Here is a 19771-nt window from a genome sequence, read left to right on the forward strand (position 1 = left end):
TTGACCTCCCCAAGGATTTGGCCGAGAATCCATCCCCCAGCGTGTCCTGGTGGGACCCTGGTTCCTTTGCCAGAGCTCAGATTTCCACGACGTTCTTCTCACCTGCTGCACTGAGCACCTGACAACAACTGGACACGTCTCTGCGCTTTGAGTTTCAACTTGTTCTCTCTCCTCTGGTGTCACACCCAGTTCTGCTTCTGGCTCTGTGGAGTGTCTCCTCTCCTCCCCGTGGTCACAATCTGCCGATTCTCCTCTTGGTTTTCCACCCTCCCCGCACCCTTGGAACCGATTCCTGTGTGTGGTGCGACGTGCAGCGATGCAGCCCGGCGCCCAAGGACTCTGGTGGCGTCCGTCAGCACCAGGAATCTTTCCCTGCACTTGGGCCAGCAACCTGCACGTCGTGCACAGGAAGTGTCGGTCGTCAGGCAGGAAACAGACCATGGCACATCCCACATGTCACAACAGCTGTTCCAGCGCTGGCCGCCACCGGTTACATAGAACTGGAGCCGGAGAAAGAGCTCGTCCCTCCCCCCCGCCTCCTGCAAACTCCCTCCCTGCCCAACGCGGAGTGAGAATTAAATCCCAGACAGAGGCACAGAATTTCCACATCCCGTCCCAGGAAGGAACCAACCAGCTGCCCCAAGTGCAAACCCCTCAGCACATGAACAGCCTTGAACGGAGTCACAGGTGGTCTCCTGGGACACTCAGGTTCTCCCATCGCTGTAGTTAACCCACCTCCCCTAGAGGTGGTCGCTAGGTGGAGAGAAGAATTTGTCTGTCGACCTAGCGCTGCCTACACCGGGCATTGTCTCAGCTTAACTCCGTCACTTGGGGGGTGGGTTTGTCACACCCCGGGTGATGGAGCTGGGTCAGTCTAACGTTTTAGTGTAGCCCAGGCCTCAGTTCCTTTAGTTTGGGGGTTTATCCCCCTCCTGCCATGTGCTCTGAGCTGCAAACTCCACTGATGTGGGGACTCCACTCGCCTGACGCATCTTCACGGGGCCGGGAGCAGAACCACAGGAAGCGTCATGAGCCCTTTTGTGGACGGTTTCTCAGTCCAGGTATCAGGAGTTTCCAGCTGCGAGATCCAACCCTGCCCTGGCAGGTATCGGGGGGTCTCCTCTTTCGGGAGGGGGGGTGACAATGTCTGTGTGAAAGCAGCTCTTCCACCAATGTCCCTCTCTGGCGATTCCTACAGCCACAGAGGCTCCCACTGCCCCCGCTCCAGTGTCACATCACAACACGGGACACAGCGCTTCCAAGTGAGATTCATGCAGGCTGTGAGTTCACACCCTGCACACCACCACAATAATCTCTGTACAGCCTGGGGAGGCATAGGTGCCGACGTTGTGGGTGCTCTGGGGCTGAAGCACCCGCAGGGAAAAACCGGTGGGTGCTCTGCACCCCCCGGCAGCCAAGCTCCCCGCCCTCCCACCCCAGCTCACCTCCGCCCCACCTCCTCCCGAGCGCGCCGCGTCCCTGCTTCTCCTCCCAGCTCTTGCCACCATGAAACAGCTGTTTCACGGTGTAACGAGCTGTAAGGGGGGGGAGCATGGAGCACTCGGGGGAGGAGGCGGGGAAGAGTCAGGGCTGGGGCAGGGATTTGGGAAGGGGGTGGAATGGGGGCACAGGGGTGGGAGGGGGCGGGGCAGGGGTGGACTCGGGGCGGGCACAGGGGGGTGCGAGCACCCACCGACTCCAGGAGAAGTTGGCGCCTGTGTGGGGAGGGGTCATTTGAAAACTAAGAACTCACTGGTCAGTAACATCCTGGTGAAACGTGTGTAGCAACATGACATGTCAAGCTCTGGATCCCCCCGAATAACGCTGGCTGCCACGTTCCAGCCCACGTAGCACTGGTTACACAGGCCTGGACAGGCAGGGCTCTAACAAAGGACTGTGAGTTTACCTCCATTTACATGTAAATTGTAAACAGGGGCCTCAGACAGCGCGAGGGGGAAGCCAGAGACAAGGAAAATCTGCAAACAGAGGTGAGAAGAAACAGCGCGCAGCCCACCCCCCCACTCCTCCGACACGGCACCTTCTTCACTGTCTGACTTTAACCAGGGGTGACCCTCAGGAAAGTGCATTTCAAAGGGTGACTGAACTATACACGTGAGGGGCACAAACACCCCAAGCTCTCTTGTCAGAGTATATTCAGGCCTGTCTGCAAAGGCCTAGACTTTAAGACTTTAGGTGTATTCTTATCACTTAGCTAGTTATATGTTGCGTTACACATGCGGGACGGATAAAGCACAACAACCAATATGATTGCAAGCAGAATCGTTTATTATTTACAATGCATCAGATTATATAGGCTTCTCCATATTAGCAAACGTCAGACCCACCAACATTACATTGCTGCTGATTGGTTCTTTGTCCGATACACACGCTTTTCACACACATGGCCCTTTGCTTACTGATTTCCCATTTCCCATGCAACTCATCTGATTTATGGACTTGTTTATCACCTTGAAACCGATCCCAGCTAGGCCACCTGGCGTCTGCCTCCCTCTGGCAGTTCCCTACTTTCTCACAACAACTTTATCTCACCCCACTGTCCTTGATGTCCGCTGCCGTAACTTTCCACCAAGGCAGCATAGGGAAGATGCAACCCCACATCTCCCCCTCTTTCCTTAATAAAAACATCCAATAAACCTCTCCAAACTACATTGCAAAAGGCGTACAAAACAGGGCAAGCAAATAAAAAAACAAAAATAACTCCCAACGCAAATTATTCCCATATGGAGAAGAAAAATAACCCAAGTGGGCCAGCCAAAACCATTAAGCTAGTTTTACAAAGAAATATAATCACGCGTAAGCTTATACATATTATCCTGCAATTGCTAAAGCAATGCATACATAAAATGCAAATAATTAAATAAATTTATACAACACATACCTACAAAATTCTTACAACCATATTCTTGCTTTCCAAGACTATTGGTATGCAAATTTTAATAACCATTCTAAAACAAAAGAATTGGCCAATAAAATTTCTCTCTTACTTAAAAAAAATGCATTAAACTTTAGCATATCACATTTTTCTTCTGATGTATCCAAACACTTTGTATTCTAAATTAAATAAAACCAGTATCTGCATTTCAATTTAACCCTTCAGCTTAATTTCAAATCAGACCATCTCATAAAAATATTAAACACAACAATTCTGGCCACAAGACAAACATCACAAAACAAAACATAAAACACAAAACATAATTTTTACTCTGTTAGTAAATGCATAATATATTAAATGCTGTGCAGCTGGCATTAATTTTCTTTAATTATCTAAAAAACAAAAACAAATCTACCCCTACTGGGCAATCAATCATTACTTAAAATATACAAATACCCTTGTTAATTTTAGGCAAAACAGGGGAACATTAATACAAATGCTTTTTGGCTTGCTCTTTACTTTTAACTTCTGGTTTTAAACACTAAAAAAAACATCACCACTTACAGTGCCCTTAAAGCCTAATACAATTTTAATTACATAGCACTGTATACATTCTTTAATTAATTTAACAAAATTGTTCATAGCCAAACAATTGCAAACTAATTTCTTTCGCCTAAATTTATTTACAAACATTTCAAAGACACCAAAAACTTTTCTCTTTAGCATCTTTACAAAATTCAACTGCTGTTTTCTCCAGCAACTACAAAATTAAATTTCACTGTGCCTTAAATCACTCCCTTGTTCTCCAACAACCACTTTTCTCAACTTAAATTACCATTTCAAGTATCCTCCTGAATATTTAAAATTCCCATGCTTGTGCTTAACTACTTTTTCTCTCCACTACATCCTCAAAAGTTTTCAACCTGATTTCCAATCTTTGTGTCTGTTGCCTGCCCGCCTGGGCCCGATCCTTTTTTCCTCTCCAAGTTCTCTGTCTGTTGCCTGCCCGCCTGGGCCCGATCCTTTTTTCCTCTTGCTAAACCGTTGCTTCCATGGGTACCAACTTATTTTACTACCAATTTAGCTAGGAGAATGGGCTTTTTAACTAGCCCCAAACCTTCTGATATTCTTCTGTGAACAATTATCTGTACTTTCCCACCGTGGGGGCTACATACTCATGCATGCAACTTTAATCACAGCATCTATTTTCCGCCTATCTCATTTAATATTGGCTACATCTAGTATCAAACAGCCTTGCATCTGCCAATAGTCAGCACATTGTTATATCCTTGGGGCAGCCGGTGTAGGAAGCAATCACTTGAGGCCAGAGAGCAGGCAGCTAACCAAAACCTCCATTTTATTTACAGAAACAGAGAGCTCACTCAGCTGGTTGAAACCGGCTGAGCTAACCCATAATAATCTAACTCAGTTGCCATAGCAACAAAAACCATGACAACCAAATACACAACATATTCCTCCCCCCCAATAAGAACATCCCCTAAATAAAACACACACTAGACTAGAGAAGGAGGGTAGACTGCCTCCATTCCCGGCTAAACCCTGGGGATTATTTTGCCCCATAACCGTGGGTTAGCCCTAGCTAAAGATCCAGCCGATGAGGAGGCCTTCTGTCTCTAGGTGGATTACGGCGAACTTCTGGTGTTATTGCACCCGAAAGCACTAGGGGCTCAGGGTCCGCAGCACGAACAGGTCAGGAGGTGGTATCAGCTCGTGCTGGGCAAAGGGGTATCTCAGCCGCCGGCAGTAATGGAGGAGAACAGTCAGAAACAGGTGACTCGTGATTCGGTCCCTCACCAGAAGAGGTGAAGTCAGACCCCTCAACTGCAGATGAGTCCTGAGGACTGGCATGACCTGGCAACAGCTGATCTACATGTCGCCGCCAGGTAAGATTCTCTGCAGTCCGAACTGTGTAGGAAACAGGTCCTGTTTGAGTGATGACTGTGGCCGGAACCCATTTAGCTCTGGAAGTATAATTCCGAGCCAAAACTGGCTGTCCCGGGCTAAAGGTTCGATCTTTTGCTCTGGGTGCCCGTCTGATGACTTGATATTGCTGCTGATGTTGCACAATTTGTCGGGGTTCAGAAGGTTTCAGCAGATCAAAGCAAGTGCGCAGCTGTCGTCCCATCATTAGAAAGGCCGGAGATGCGTGGGTCGTAGCATGAGGTGTGTTTCTGTAGGAAAGTAAAAAGGTATCCAGACGCTTTTGAATGGAGTGTTGTCCCCTTGCTGATTTCAAAGCGTTTTTCATTGTCTGCACAAATCTTTCAGCTAATCCGTTGGTGGACGGATGATATGGTGCTGACGTGATGTGGTGTATCCCATTTGCCTTCATAAAATTTTGAAACTCCTGAGAAATGAACTGCGGTCCGTTGTCGCTCACAAGTTGTTCTGGCAGACCAAAACGACTAAAGAGTCCTCGTAGTTTTTGGATAGTACTCTCTGCAGAAGTGGACTGCATTATAGAGACTTCTGGCCATTTAGAATGGGCATCTATTGCCACCAAGAACATGCTTCCTTCTAGGGGGCCAGCAAAGTCAACGTGAATACGTTGCCACGGGTTTTCAGGCCAGTCCCATGGGTGTAGGGGTGCCCACTGGGGTGCATTCCTCACACCCTGACATGACATACAAGCTTTTGCCTTCTCTTCAATAGCGCTGTCCAGTCCAGGCCACCAAAAATAGCTTCGTGCAATTTCCTTCATGCGCACTATTCCACAGTGACCGGAATGTAGCTGTTCTAACATCTGTGATCGCAGGGGTGGTGGAATAATGACACGTCTCCCCCACAACAAACAACCAGATTGGACCGATAACTCCGTCCGCTTGGACATGTAGGGAACAAGGTCGGATGAGACCGGAGAGGTTTGACGAGATTTTCCATGCATCACCAGGTCCATAACGTGGGACAATACTGGGTCAACGCGAGTTGCCTTCTTTATCTGAGTAGCAGTGATGGGTGTATTCTCTACCTGTTCAAAGTAGAAGATTTCCTTTTGGGCACTATCTTGGTGTTTGACCGGCAAAGGCAACCTTGAGAGGCCATCTGCATTGCCGTGCAGAGTGGATTTCCGATATTTGATTTCATATGTGTGTGCTGAAAGTAACAATGCCCAACGTTGCATACGACTAGCAGCTAATGGGGGAATGCCTGTGTAGGGTCCAAAAATTGATGTCAGAGGTCGATGGTCTGTGAGAAGAGTAAATTTTCGCCCAAACAGGTACTGATGAAACTTCCGAATTCCAAAAACAATTCCTAATGCCTCACGTTCGATTTGGGCGTAGTTAGTTTCTGCTTTGCTTAGAGTGCGTGAAGCAAAAGCAATAGGTCTCTCTTCTCCTGAAGGCATAATATGTGACACGACTGCTCCCACTCCATAAGGGGAGGCATCGCAGGCCAATTGCAGTGGTAAGGATGGATCAAAGTGCGTTAGAACTTCAGAATTTAGCAATGCATCCTTAGCTTTGTTAAACGCAACATCACAGGCTTCAGTCCACTTCCAGGCCTTGTTCTGCCCAAGGAGCTCATGAAGTGGTTTTAGCAGTGTGGCTAACTGTGAGATGAACTTTCCATAATAGTTCAGGAGTCCTAGAAACGAGCGCAGCTGGCTTACATTTCGAGGTGGGGGAGCCTCCACAATAGCTTTAACTTTTGCAGGGGCCTTATGAAGACCTGCAGAATCAATGATGTGTCCCAAATATTCAACAGAGGGCTTGAAGAATTCACACTTGTCTTTGCGAACTCGTAGGCCATACTCTTCCAGTCTTTGTAGGGTAGCCTCTAAATTCTTTAAGTGATCCTCTTCATTTCTTCCAGTGACCAGGATATCATCCAGATAGCACTGAACTCCTGACAAGCCACACAAGATCTGGTCCATAGCCCTCTGGAACAGGGCGGGAGCAGATGTTATTCCGAAGGGTAGGCGACAGTATCGATAAAGCCCCTTATGAGTCACAATAGTCAACAGCTCTTGGGACTTTTCATCGACGTGCATCTGTAAATATGCTTGACTCAGATCAATCTTACTGAACTTTTGTCCCCCAGCCAGGCCTGCGAAGAGGTCATCGATGCGGGGAAGCGGGTATTGCTCTGCACACAACACTGGGTTGACAGTGACTTTAAAATCACCGCAAATCCGGAGAGAGCCATCTTTCTTCACGATTGGAACGATAGGAGTGGCCCATGAGCTATGGGTAACTGGTATTAGGACTCCATTGGTGACCAGGCGCTCCAGGTCTGCTTCAACTTTTGGCCTGATGGCATATGGCACAGTTCGGGCTTTCAGATATTTTGGTGGACTGTCAGGTTTAATGTTCAATGTCACAGTGATTCCCTTCATACTTCCCAAATCATCTCCAAAAATAGCAGCATGTTTCCTTAGAATAGGGGTTAGACTGGTTTCTTCTTTAGCCATCCGGTGCACTTCTGCCCAGTTCAGTTGAATCTTCCCAAGCCAAGACCTACCCATTAAGGCTGGGTAGTCACCTCTCACCACAAACAGTGGCAATTTAGCCGCCTGTCCATTGAGCTCCACCTTAACATCAATAGTGCCCAACATGGGCACAGCTTCACCTGTATACGTCTTCAGAACAGTTTTTGTTGCCTTAAGCGGAAGATGCTGTAGCTTTTCCTTATACACAGTCTCAGGAACCAGCGAGACAGCTGCACCGGTGTCTAGTTCCATGCGTATAGGTTTGCCCTCCAATAAAGGGGTTACCCAGTATTCATGTGAGCCCGCTGCCAAAGACAAAACATGCAGTGGCACTTCCTCTTGTGAGGAGGTGTCACCTTGATCATCCTGGGTCTGCTCTAGGGTATGCAGGGTTCCTCTTTTTGTCGGCCAGACCACAGGCCTCTTTTTCTTTTGTTTACAGGCACACTCAATGTGTCCCTTTTTGCCACAGTGTCGACACACCAGGTCCTTACACCAGCATTCTGATGCCTGGTGACCCGGCTTACCACAGCGGTAACATTCTTGACTCTGCACCGTTTTGTGGGTCGGTTCTTGTGACACTTTTTGCACCCTAGGGGATGCACCGATGTATTGTGCCTCCCTTGTAGCCAGTTCCATGGAGACAGCAATATCAACAGCCTTCTGTAATGTACATAGGCGCTGACTTACATGGGGCTCTGGGGCTTTAGCCCCATGAATAAATCCCAAGCAGGGGCTCTGCCCCACCAATGTTCGCCTTCGCCGCCGCCGCCGCCGCCAGGGCTGGAGAGCTTCCCCCCTCCCCTCCCCGCCCGGCCCCAGAGAGCTTAACTGCTTGAACGCAGGCAGCTGCGTCTGTGTGTCTCGACTGTACCATCTCCGAGGGAGGGGGAGGGGGAGGGGGAGGGGGGCCCGCCGTGCTGGTGGCAGCCCTCTCCTCTACCCCACCCTGGAGGCTGGAGGCTTAAACGCAGGCATGTCTCTCTCCCTTGCCTTGCCTGTTGCCTCTGCTGCTGCTGGCTGCTGTTGCTGGCTGGAGCACTGGCTGGGGGAGGGGAGGGGGCTGTGCCATGCTTGGCAGCCCTCCCCTCCCCCCCTACCTGCAGGAGATGCAAAGGGCACTTCTGGCCAGGACTCGGAGACTGACCTCACCCACCTGAGCAGGTCCTGGGCTTCCGTGAGTGTTTGACCCTATGATTCCCCCCCAGCCCCCACTCCTGCCCAACGCTGGGGAAGGGGCAGCCCCATGCCATCCCCTCCCACCGTCCCCCCCCCCACTGAAGCTACGGTGAGGGGCTGCAGGCTGCAGCAGGGGTCAGGGAGGCAGGAAGCCATATGTGAAGGCAGTGCCCCTCCCCTCCAGCATCCACCCACCACAGGGCAGATGGGGGAGGGGGATTCATAGACCTACCTGAGCAGCTGGGGCTTGGGTGAATTTTATGACACCCTGCTCCCCTGCCCCATAGCCATCACCGTGCAGACCCCACTTCTGCCCCATGCTGGGCAAGGGGCAGCCCCATCCACAGTGAAGTTATGGTGAGGGGCAGCATGGAAGGCCACCTGTGATGGCAACCCCCCCCCCGCCCCAGTACCCATCATAGGGGAGGGGAGTGAGCTTTCTGGACCTGAGGGGCCCTAGGAGCATGTGCAGTGACTGTGGTGCAGAGTGAGTGTGCTGTAGGGGCAGGGGGACAGAGGAGGGATCCCTCCCCTGGAGCTTGCTGCTGCCAGTGGTGGTGATGGGGAGTCCTCTCTGGCCCTAGCCCTGGGGCAGCCTGTCTGCACCCCAAGTTCCTCATCCTCAGCCCTGCCTCATCCCAAAGCCTGCACCCCCAGCACCAAGCACGCTCCTGCACTGTGAACCCCTCATCCCCAGCCCCACCCCAGAACCCTCACCTGAGGAGAAAAACGTGCAACTTAAATTTGGTGGTCAGTTTGGAGTATCATTGTATTTAGCACAATATTTGATTATTTTACACCCTTCAAAGTATGTAACTGGTCATATACAGGTGTTTTCTCTGAATACTGTCTGTGTGCCTCAGTTTCCCCAATGCATTTCTTAAGGCTCTAGATGGTGGGATAAGGGGGTGTGATTGTTGTAAAGCCCTAGAGGGCCAGTGTGATGCCGTCTGCACAGATAGTTGCCTGGAGGCAGGGTTGCAGCCATTGATGGCCTGGGCCACCCCCCTGCAAGGTGCCAACTGAAGGTGTTGGAGCACAAAGAGATCAGGTGGCCTCCTAATGCCTGGAAAAGAGACAAAGGCCAGAGGAGGGAGTGTCAGTGCCTGTGCAGACTTCCGGGAAGCGCATGGTATGGAAGGGGATGCTGGGATGCTTTGGAACAACTCCATACAAAGCCAGTCAGGACTCTGGGGGAGCCTCCTGTCTGAGCATACTGTCTCCAGGGCAAGAAGCTTACACCTTCCTGGGTCTGACCTCGGAGCATTCAGCATGCCCTTCCACACTGTGCACTTTCCGCAGCGAGTCTGCCCAGGCAGGTCCTGGGGCAACCAGAGGTCCTGCACCCCAACTCCGCAGTCAGATGTGACTCTCAGCCAGACAGTAAAACAGAAGGTTTATTAGATGACGGGAACACAGTTTAAACAGAGCTTGTTGGTACAGAAAACAGAACCCCTCTGTCAGGTCCATCTTGGGGGGTGGGGAGCCCAGAACCAAGTTCTGGGTCTCTCCACATTTCCCCAGCCAGCTCCAAACTGACACTCCCTCCTCTGGCCTCTGTGTGTCTTCCGGACAAGGAGGCCACCTGATCTCTTTGTCCCCAACACCTTCAGTTGGCATCTTGCAGGGGAAACTGAGGCACCCACACAGTATTCAGAGAAAATATTAAGAACATTCCCACTTCATCACAACAGGTGCAACAAAATATAATACTGTATATTGAAGTAGGCAAGTGCTGCTTCTGACTTTCCACTTTTAATTGACCCTTGTAATCTTGTGGCACTGACGCGTTGTAGCTTCATTTTATATCAGCTTACAGGGCGGGAGCGGGGGGGCACCACCATTTTGGGCCCCACCAAAAATTATACAAACCTGCCGCCTATGGTAATGTAAGCTGAGCCTCTGTCAGTAGGCGCTTCCGTATAGCTTCACTGCAGAGGCCACACACTAACCTGTCACACAGGGCATCATTTAACATCTCTTTAAATTCACAGTGTTCTGCTAGCTTTTTTAAAATGGCTACAAATTGTACAACTGTTTCATCTTCCTTTTGGTCTCTTTTGTGGAACCTATATCTTTCAGCAATTACCAGTGGTTTTGGGGAGAAATGAGACCCCAGGATTTCCACAATGTCACTGTAAGATTTAGTCTCAGGCTTAACAGGGTGTAGTAAGCTGCGTAGCAGAGAGTAGGTTTTAGCCCCTACAACAGTTAAGAATATTGGCACCTTCTTCGCTTCTGTAATGTCATTTGCAATACCAAAAAGCTCAAAACGCTCAGTATACACATGCCACTGCTCTGTATTCTCATCAAAAGGCTCCAGGGGCCTGGTCAGAGTAGCCATGATTTTTAGTTTCACTTTCACAGTCAGTGCAAACAAGCAGCTTTTTTTCTTTGTTTGGTCTTTACCTTAACTTCTACTTCCTTCTGTTACTGGAGCAGCACCGGAATCCCATCCTCGTCGCCAGTGTTATATCCTTGGGGCAGCCGGTGTAGGAAGCAATCACTTGAGGCCAGAGAGCAGGCAGCTAACCAAAACCTCCATTTTATTTACAGATATACAGAGAGCTCACTCAGCCGGTTGAAACCGGCTGAGCTAACCCATAATAATCTAACTCAGTTGCCATAGCAACAAAAACCATGACAACCAAATACACAACACACATAACACAAGAAATTACAAAAATCAGGTAAGGCTAACAAAAGCACTTTACATAAAGGTACTTTGGGTCACACAGGCCCAAAGCCATCCTCCCGAGTTACCTAGATTTATGCCTAGTAACACCAACTCCTCCCCCCTTTGAGAATACTCAACAAACTTTTGGCTGAGTCTTCTCAAACTTTAAAAACAAAAAGCAATCAAGCTCTAAAAAGCTGGGGTTAGTAATAAGGGGGTAATTAGTTCCACAATCATCCTCCCCATGGACCCGGCAGGATTCGGTATGTGAGAACCCTCACCCCCCAACCGGTCCACATGCTGGGGAGGAGCACTGCGAATGTTCACACTTCCACCCAGACAGTGTCCAGGTATGTCTCTACAACCCCAGATCAAATGGTACTCCTGATGTATCTGTAAGGGCAGTGGGCCATCCTGGTGCTTAAAATCACTCCGAATGGCCATCAGCTGGTCATTCAGGATTTTAAACGTACTAAATCCCACAGCAATGCTTTCCCAGCCTCAGTAATAGCCCATACCATCTCTGCCAGTAGCCTTTGGATCCTAAAACCAATGGCGGAAATGACATGTAACTCACCAACTCCAGTCTGTACTTGGGTTAGCGGAGCTCCAACAATAAAAAACTAAATAAGGGCAATATCATTACAATCCAATTAGGGAGGGCAATACATGCTAAAAAAAAAATTTCTCCAGAACACAGGGCGCAGCCTGTAAAATAAACCCCAAGATCCAATCAATACCACATTTCTCAGCAGGAGTCCCAAATTTCTTCCTGCCAGTGTACAATTCTTTGTTTCTTCACCAGGGTCAGTTCTCAATGTCCTTTTAGTCAGGAATTTCTGGACTTTGGCAATGTTAATGATGTGAGTGTTTTTTCTTCTTTTCCACCATCGTCGTGGTTCAGCTTCTACGGGGGAAATTACCAGGACATCATCCTGTAGTGGTTTAGCTTTTTTCAAAAGAAATCCAATGGCACAATGGGGGCTGCAGCGGACAAGGGAGAGGTTAGCCAGCACGTCACCTTGTCCTTTTTTCCTGCTGTTTAGAAGCACAATGGAGCTAGAAAAAAAAATAGGCCAATCATCAGTAGGAAAATTCTCCTGATGTGAAGGGGTCTTTTGCAGTGAGAATCATGGGTCCAGGCAGTCAGTCTCCTGGTTCCAAGGAGTGGCAGGGTTGCTAGGATCTTTGGGCAGCTCTTCCATACCTGTGAGAAGAGACAGCTAACACATTCCGTTAGTGCCTGGTAGGGTTTTTCAGCTCTCACAGCTTTTTGGGCCCAGTCAAGCCCCCCTTTGTCTTGGCTGTCCGCCAAGTCTTAGCTGTGAGCCGTGTGTCCTTGACCGGGGCCAGAAAGATTTCTTCGGTTAACTCATTCTGTTCTTTTTCCTTCCCTGCTTGGCTTCTTTTAATCTGTGCATCCTGTGTCAGAACACCCAGCTGTTACTGCTCATACCGGAGAAGCATAACGGTTTTCCCGGCATTGTCCCAGGCTCAGACCAGCCAGCGTAGGACGCCTTCTCCAGGCTCCTGCCAAAACAACTTACTTGCTTGTAGGTCCGAACGACCTCCGAGGCCACGGCACGAGCCTCTGCCTGCGCCGTGCACTCCAACGTCTTCCCGTCCAGGGCTTGCTTCCAGCGGAGCACCTCCTCGTCCTGTGCCCGAAGGGCGGTTAGGAGGAGCCTCCCCAGCTCCCCCTCTTTCCTTAATAAGTGAGTCAGTGCAGCAGGGGAGATCTTTTCCCCCTGTCGGTTCATGATGTGCAATAAAAACTTCTGTATTATCTTTTCTTCAGCTGATACAGCGGTACCCATAACTTAGCCAGCCGTTTACCTATGAGCTCAAACGCGCCTCTCTCGGACACCCAGGAGCCGCTATTCCACGGTACCTCCTGCAGCGGCTGTAACCCGCAGCCACTCACCTGTGAGCTCAAACACGCCTCTCTCGGACACCCAGGAGCCGCTATTCCACGGTACCTCCTGCCGGCTGTAATCCCCGCTTTTCCACTTCCTGGCGAACGATCCAAACTGTGTGAATCGCATCACGTCGGGGTCACCATTTGTTGCGTTACACATGCGGGACGGATAAAGCACAACAACCAATATGATTGCAAGCAGAATCGTTTATTATTTACAATGCATCATATTATATAGGCTTCTCCATATTAGCAAACGTCAGACACACCAACATCACATTGCTGCTGATTGGTTCTTTGTCCGATACACACGCTTTTCACACACATGGCCCTTTGCTTACTGATTTCCCATTTCCCATGCAACTCATCTGATTTATGGACTTGTTTATCACCTTGAAACCGATCCCAGCTAGGCCACCTGGCGTCTGCCTCCCTCTGGCAGTTCCCTACTTTCTCACAACAACTTTATCTCACCCCACTGTCCTTGATGTCCGCTGCTGTAACTTTCCACCAAGGCAGCATAGGGAAGATGCAACCCCACAGTTATAGAGATATCAAAGAAAGAATAAAAAATCACTGCCTGTCTGTGTAGTGGCCTTCTCTTACTGTGACAGCCTGAGGCCTGGTTCTTCGGCTAAGCAGCAGGGGCATCCACACATTCCAAACTAGTCCCATTGAAATAAAGTGCTATTGGGCTCTTAGGAATACAGTCCTGTCCTGATATTCCTGTCACCTCCAGAGAAAGGGAAGAGCCTAGACAATGTAAAAGGAAACTTAGTCTGATGGCAGCCTGTCTGGCAAGAACTCACTTATCAATAGCTGGGGTGTGAAACCCTCATTTCTGTATTGTTCTATCCCTTCCGTCTTCACGTCCCTATTGTCTGTCTGTATAATCTCTGTCTGGTTCTGTGAGTGTTTCTGTCACTGTATAATTAATTTTGTTGGGTGTAAACCAATGAAGGTGGTGGGATATAACTGGTTAAATAACCATGGTACAATATGTTAGGATTGGTTAGTTACATTTCAGTAAAATGACTGGTTAGGGCATAGCTAAGCAGAACTCAGGTTTTACTATATAGTCTGCAGTCAATCAGGAAGTAAGGGCGGGGTTGGGAACAGGGACTGGGGATGGGGGAATTGGGATCATGTTTTGCTAAGAGGGGAAATGGGAACAGGAACAGGGACACAGGCCAGGCTCTGTGGTGTCAGAGCTGGGAAGGGGACACTGAGGAAGGAAGCTGGAATCGTGCTCGCTGGAAGTTCACCCCAATAAACATCGAATTGTTTGCCCCTTCGGACGTCGGGTGTTGTTGCTCTCTGTTCATGCGAGAAGGAACAGGGAAGTGAGAGGGGGAAGGAATAAGCCCCCTAACATCTCTCCCTACCCAGCTCTCTCTGTCTGACCTACGCAGACAAAAGAAACAGTCTTTAGACACTGGGGCAGATCCTGGCCTGGGAATTTGGGCAGCTGAGTTACCGGGAGCCTGTGGGGAGAACCTCACCTTGAACCGAGTCTAGTTCGTTACATTCAGAAAACGTTTTATCTTCATTTCTCCTGTAGCCATTTCTGACTTTAGCGCCTCAGACTTGTGCTCACTTAACCTCTCTCTCGCTGCAGTTAAATAAACTTGTTCACTCTTTAGTTAAAACGAATCCAGGGCTGTGAATTGCTGGGGTAATTCCCTGCACGGCAGCAGACTGCTGTAGTCTGATCCCTGCAGAGGGTAACGGCCTGAGCTGTCTGGACTGCGCAGGAGAGGGCTGGACCGTGCAGAACACGGACTCTTGGGCCGGGAACGTCTGGGACAGGGAGCGCGTTGTCAGTAACCACGTCTGGTGGAAGCCAGAGCGTGGCTGGTGTTTGCTGACAGGCTGCGGGGTCCGAGCTGCCGGCCCAGGGCTGTGGCTACACGCAGACACTCAGGGTGGGAGCTGCAGGCTGTTGGTCTGGTTCTCAGGAGCCCCAGGTGAAAGCTGCAGCAGGAAGCACTGGGAGACACCCCAGGGTGCAGGGCACGAGGTGACACAGCTGCTGACCGGTCTGGACTCACGGTCCCAGCAATATTGACCCACAGGTGAGCCAGGCCGATCCCAGCTCCGTCTCTGTCAGTGTTCAGCTGAGACACGGGGACCCTGGCATGAGCTGGCACCTGCTCTGCCAGCGTCACTGTCCCACCTTCAGGTGGGAGAGCGGCTGTGTGTGAAACCCGTCACTGCCTCCGCTGCCCGGGCCAGTGTTCGCACCCTCACCTGCCCCGTCCACACACCCTGTCACTGGTTTAACTTTCACTGTTTCACTTTCCCTTACACCCAACACTGATCAGCTCACCATGCACGGCTGTACTCCGGTCACAGCCGCCAGAAACAGTGTCCACTGGGGGGTTGTGTTGGGTTATTGAACTCGGTTTCAATTCACACCTTTACTTAAACCAGAGCAATCCAGTGTAGACAAGTCCTCACCCCCCCACCCCCTCCTCCACCTGCTGGATTGTGGGACCAACCCAGTACCAGCCAGTCCCGAGTTCCCAGCCAGGGAACGTCCGAACTTGTCTCCTGTCCTTACCAAGCACACGGAGGGTCGTCTCTCCCTGCAGCTGCTCCGTACGGTAGCCAACAACACATTTATACAGGCCCATATCCGACACCGTCACACTGGAGAGCCACAGGGATGCATTTCCATTCTCCAACTCCTGCTCCGACAGGCTCCCTCTGACCTGGGATTCTCCCCTGCCCTGGTCGTACTGCGCGATCCTCTCCTCCCACAGATACCACTGAACCCGCAGGGAGCTCAGATCGACCGGCCCCCCGGCATCGAACCGACATTTCACCAGCGTCCCAGAGCCCAGCAGGGCCCGGGAGGAGGGATCTGTGACTAGCTGCAGCCGGGAACCTGCACAGGGAAAGAGGAAATCAGGCTCTGGGGCTCTGTGCGGGGCTGGGCCGTGCGGGGGGGAGGTCGCTGCCTGGGGATGGACGAGCCAGTGATGGGATCTGGTCCCGCAGGGAGGGGAGATGGAGGGTACCTGGGGCAGGTGCTGGCTGGTGCTGGCTCCTCTGGGTGTATCAGTTACTAGACACGCCCCCTTCTCCTTCCCAAATCGTCCCACACGGGGTCCCTCCGAGCCAGGACAATGCAGCAAAGGGAGGTTTAGCCAATAGCTCTGGGCTTCTTCCCACATTCGCTCCAGCCTTGTTCACACCCCTCGAGCGATCTCTGACCGTGGCCCTGTCGGCAGTAGCCCGGCTCACCCCACTGGGGCACAGAGCTGGGGCAGAGCTGGGCAGTGACTGACCCCCCTGTACCCAGGCCCCGTCCCCGGGGACTTTACTCTGCCGGGGAGCCCCGGGGCCCTGCCCTGCCCCAGGACACCAGGGGTCTGTACTTACCGGCCACCCCGAGGACGAGGAGGGGGAGGAGGAGACCCCCCAGCCCCATGGGCCCTGCCCTCCGTCCCCACAGAGTCGCCATCTCCGGGGCCGTGAGCGGATTTGCTTTCGCTTTCCCTCCCACAACGACGCCCCAAGGGCCATAAAAGCCCTTTATGAGGAGGCAGGAATCACCTTCGAGTCCCAAGTCCTTCCTGGCACAGAAACCAGCCACCGCCACACCCCACACAGCCCTGCCGGCTCGGGGCCGCGCCGGCTCCTCCCAGCGCAGAGCTGAGACCAGCCTTCCAGTCGGAGATCTGCCAGCCCCATGGTCCCTGCCCTCCGTCCCCAGAGTCACTGTCTCCTTCTCCGGGCTGGCAGGGCCCCCAGCGAGTTCCCTTTCACTTTCCATGGATCACGGGGAGCGGCTGTAACACGGGGCAAAGTGCGGAGATAGGAGTTTACAGTTACTGATCCCGTGACACCCAGACACTCACCGAGCCGGATCAGCCAGGGGAAGGGCCCAGCCCCGCCCCCTGAACCCCCTTCCCACTGGGCTGAGGGTGAATCCCCTGGGGTGGGGGGGGCTGGGTCCCCCCAGGAATTGTGATGGGGCTCAGCTCCCATCCCACCCCGTGCTAACCAGAACAGCCCCCTCCGTCCCTGTCACAGACTCACAGATGGTGCCCACGCGTGGCCCCGTGCGGTCCGGGGGGGGAACCCTCTTCAGTGCGACAGCCCTTCTCGGGGGGCCCCTCTCTCCTGGGGTCAGGCCCCTCCACCTCCTGGAGCCGCACCTCTCTGAGCCTCAGCACGTCTGCCTCTGCCGTGGGCCCCCCAGGGAGTCCCCTCGCTCTGGGCCCCCCGGGCCTCCTAACCCCCGAAGGGGACGATCCCCCCCGCCCCCCGCCCGTTCTCTAGCCCGGAGCGACTCTCCCCCAGCGTAACACAGGAGGTTTATTGAGAGCTGAACCCAGCACAGGAAACTCTCCGGCCTCAGGCCTGGCCTCCCTCAGCCCAGCACATCCCAGTCCCCCTGCAGCCAGGGGGGCTCTGCCTGCTCCCCCTCTCCAGCCCTGAGCCCCCCTGCTCCCAGCTGGGCCTCCGATACCCCCGGCCCCAAGCCCCCCCTGTCCATTGGCTTCTCTCCAGGGACACAGGGTCGTAAACAGGCAGGCCTGGGTCTCCTCTCAGCCTCCTCTGGCCCCTCTGGCTGGAGCCGGCTGGGCAGGTCACCGGGGTCCTCTCCCCGCAGCCCATTGTCCCCACTGGCCAGAACCGGCTGCGACTCCTGAGCTGGGTCTCCGGGTCCCCAGGCGCTGGGGTCTCCGTCCTCCAGGCCATCGGCTGGGGTCCCGAGTTCCCTCTCCGGTCCTGTGTAACCACAAACTCCCTCTCCCCGCCCCTCGTTAAACCAGTGACACCCAGGGACACTGAGTCCCCTCCCCTGCATGCAGCCCCTGGGAAACCAAGAAACCCCCCCGACTTCGTCACAGTTATAACAAAAGCGAATGGGGCCCTGCTGAGCTGCTCCGGGCCCTAAGCAATTGCCCAGTCGCTTGTGCCTGGCGCCGGCTCTGTCACCCAGGGCAGGGGGCAGGATTCTGGGAGGGGGGCCGGGCTGGGGGGATCCTCAGGAGGGTTTGGAGGGGAGAACGTCCCCCAGCCCCCAGGGGTCTGAGAGCCGGGGGATCAGTCTCCCCAAAGCCAGGGGAGGCTCTAGGTTTTTGGCCGCCCCAAGTGTTGGAAAATCATAGTGCTAATGAAGCCTTTCCGTATTAGGCCTGAGTAAACCAAAGTTATGTTATGCTTGTCCAAACTGTGTTGGAAAGCTTACAGAACTCATTAGACTGAAGGCTGTGTATCTACCTAAGTCAGCTATTTCGCTTATCAGTTTTGTTTGGCTCCCCAAGTATATGTTGGCTCCCCAAGTGTATGCAGCTGCGTTCACATGTATGCATCCAAAGTATCTAGTACAAAGGGTCAACGGATGTATCTTGTGTCCCCTTCAGAATGACAAATGTATCCTCAACAGATGTATCTTGTAGCCCCCACAAAATGATATATGTATCCTGCGTATCCAATTATCCCCTAATAGATACATGTACAGGTTCTACAGGTCAACCAAATGACGTAGACAAACGTAGGCTAAGTTGTTTGTTTCGGGGTATAAAGGTAGGCCGCTTGGCCATGAAAGGTGTGTCTCTTTCTCTGGCACTAGCCGAGAGGAACACCCGCTCAGCTGACCGATCAATAAAGGGTGTGGTACTTGTCTTCCTGTCTCCGTGCCTCCTTGGTGTAATTAGGTAAGCTCCAGGGGGAAACGAGCCCTTTTGGCTAACAAATGGCGACTCCACGCCGGGACTTCTCTCCCTGTTGGGGGCGCTGACCGGCGGCCGAGGACGGCTCAGGAGAGTGGCCACCTTGAGCTATTGGTTTGCTCGAGCTCCGGGTCGCCGCAATCGGCCGGGACGGCTACGCCCCCTCCATAGAGAACTCCAACCGACACGGAGACAAGACGGTACCAGAAGAGGGGAGTCCACCTGCCGGACGCGGCCACTCCGGGCGTGGTAAGTGCGTTACCTCCTGGGTTTGAGGATTAACGCCCCCGAAGAGTGAGGGTTGGGACCTTGGGCCCCTAACGGTAAAGGAACCCACAAATAGGAAGGTGAGTGTGGGTAAAAGCTTTCTGGTTAAGGTACCTAGGTTCAGACACGGCTAATGAATAATTCCATTAACTCCACGAGTCCGTGGGCCGTGCTGAACAATTACTGGGACTTAGAGCAGCCCCAGGGCTGGCTTTTCTTTTTGGTAGGGGTACTTTTGTTTCTTGTTCTATTGGTATGCTGGAAGCCAAAACTGTAACCGGGTCTAGGAGCGTGTGAACCCATCTTCTCTTCCCCCCCCTTCTTTTCCGTGTGGGTAAGGGACAGTCTAAACATTCCACCTCACCCCCTAAGGGTACCCCAGCATATTATATGTACGTACATTATGGTTCTAAAACCTGCAGGTATTTAGAGAATTGGAATCTTTATACGCGTGAAGATCCATCTAAACAATGCCCATTAAAAGGTGCCTTTAATCTAGATAAGATCATATATCTCAGAGGAGCTTTTAATCACCAAAGAAAAGCCTCTGACACAGTGTGAGCAATTTGTCTAGGAATGGGTTAATTTGAAATTCAGCTTGGCAGAGAGATGAAGAAAAAGTTGTTTTATGCTCAAGGTCAAAAATCAGCATAAACTATGTTAAGTACAAAAAAAAAAAAAAAAAAGGATCGGGCCC

The 19771-nt window shown here is 51.9% G+C and overlaps 1 protein-coding gene across 1 annotated transcript in view; it reads right to left on the bottom strand.

The window, feature by feature from the left end:
• Positions 1 to 16586, bottom strand: part of LOC123369159 (tyrosine-protein phosphatase non-receptor type substrate 1-like) — a 29928-nt gene extending 13342 nt beyond the window's left edge. Inside the window, exons 1-4 of the mRNA XM_045014519.1 lie at positions 16505 to 16586; positions 15681 to 16007; positions 15169 to 15293; positions 13124 to 13229 (exon numbers count right to left, since the gene is read on the bottom strand). Coding sequence (XP_044870454.1) covers positions 13124 to 13229; positions 15169 to 15293; positions 15681 to 16007; positions 16505 to 16586 — 640 coding nt within the window. The remainder of the gene's footprint in view (positions 1 to 13123; positions 13230 to 15168; positions 15294 to 15680; positions 16008 to 16504) is intronic.
• Between the last annotated feature and the right edge of the window lie 3185 nt (positions 16587 to 19771).

Source organism: Mauremys mutica, chromosome 4, assembly GCF_020497125.1.
Source record: "Mauremys mutica isolate MM-2020 ecotype Southern chromosome 4, ASM2049712v1, whole genome shotgun sequence".
Taxonomy (NCBI): Eukaryota; Metazoa; Chordata; order Testudines; family Geoemydidae; genus Mauremys; species Mauremys mutica.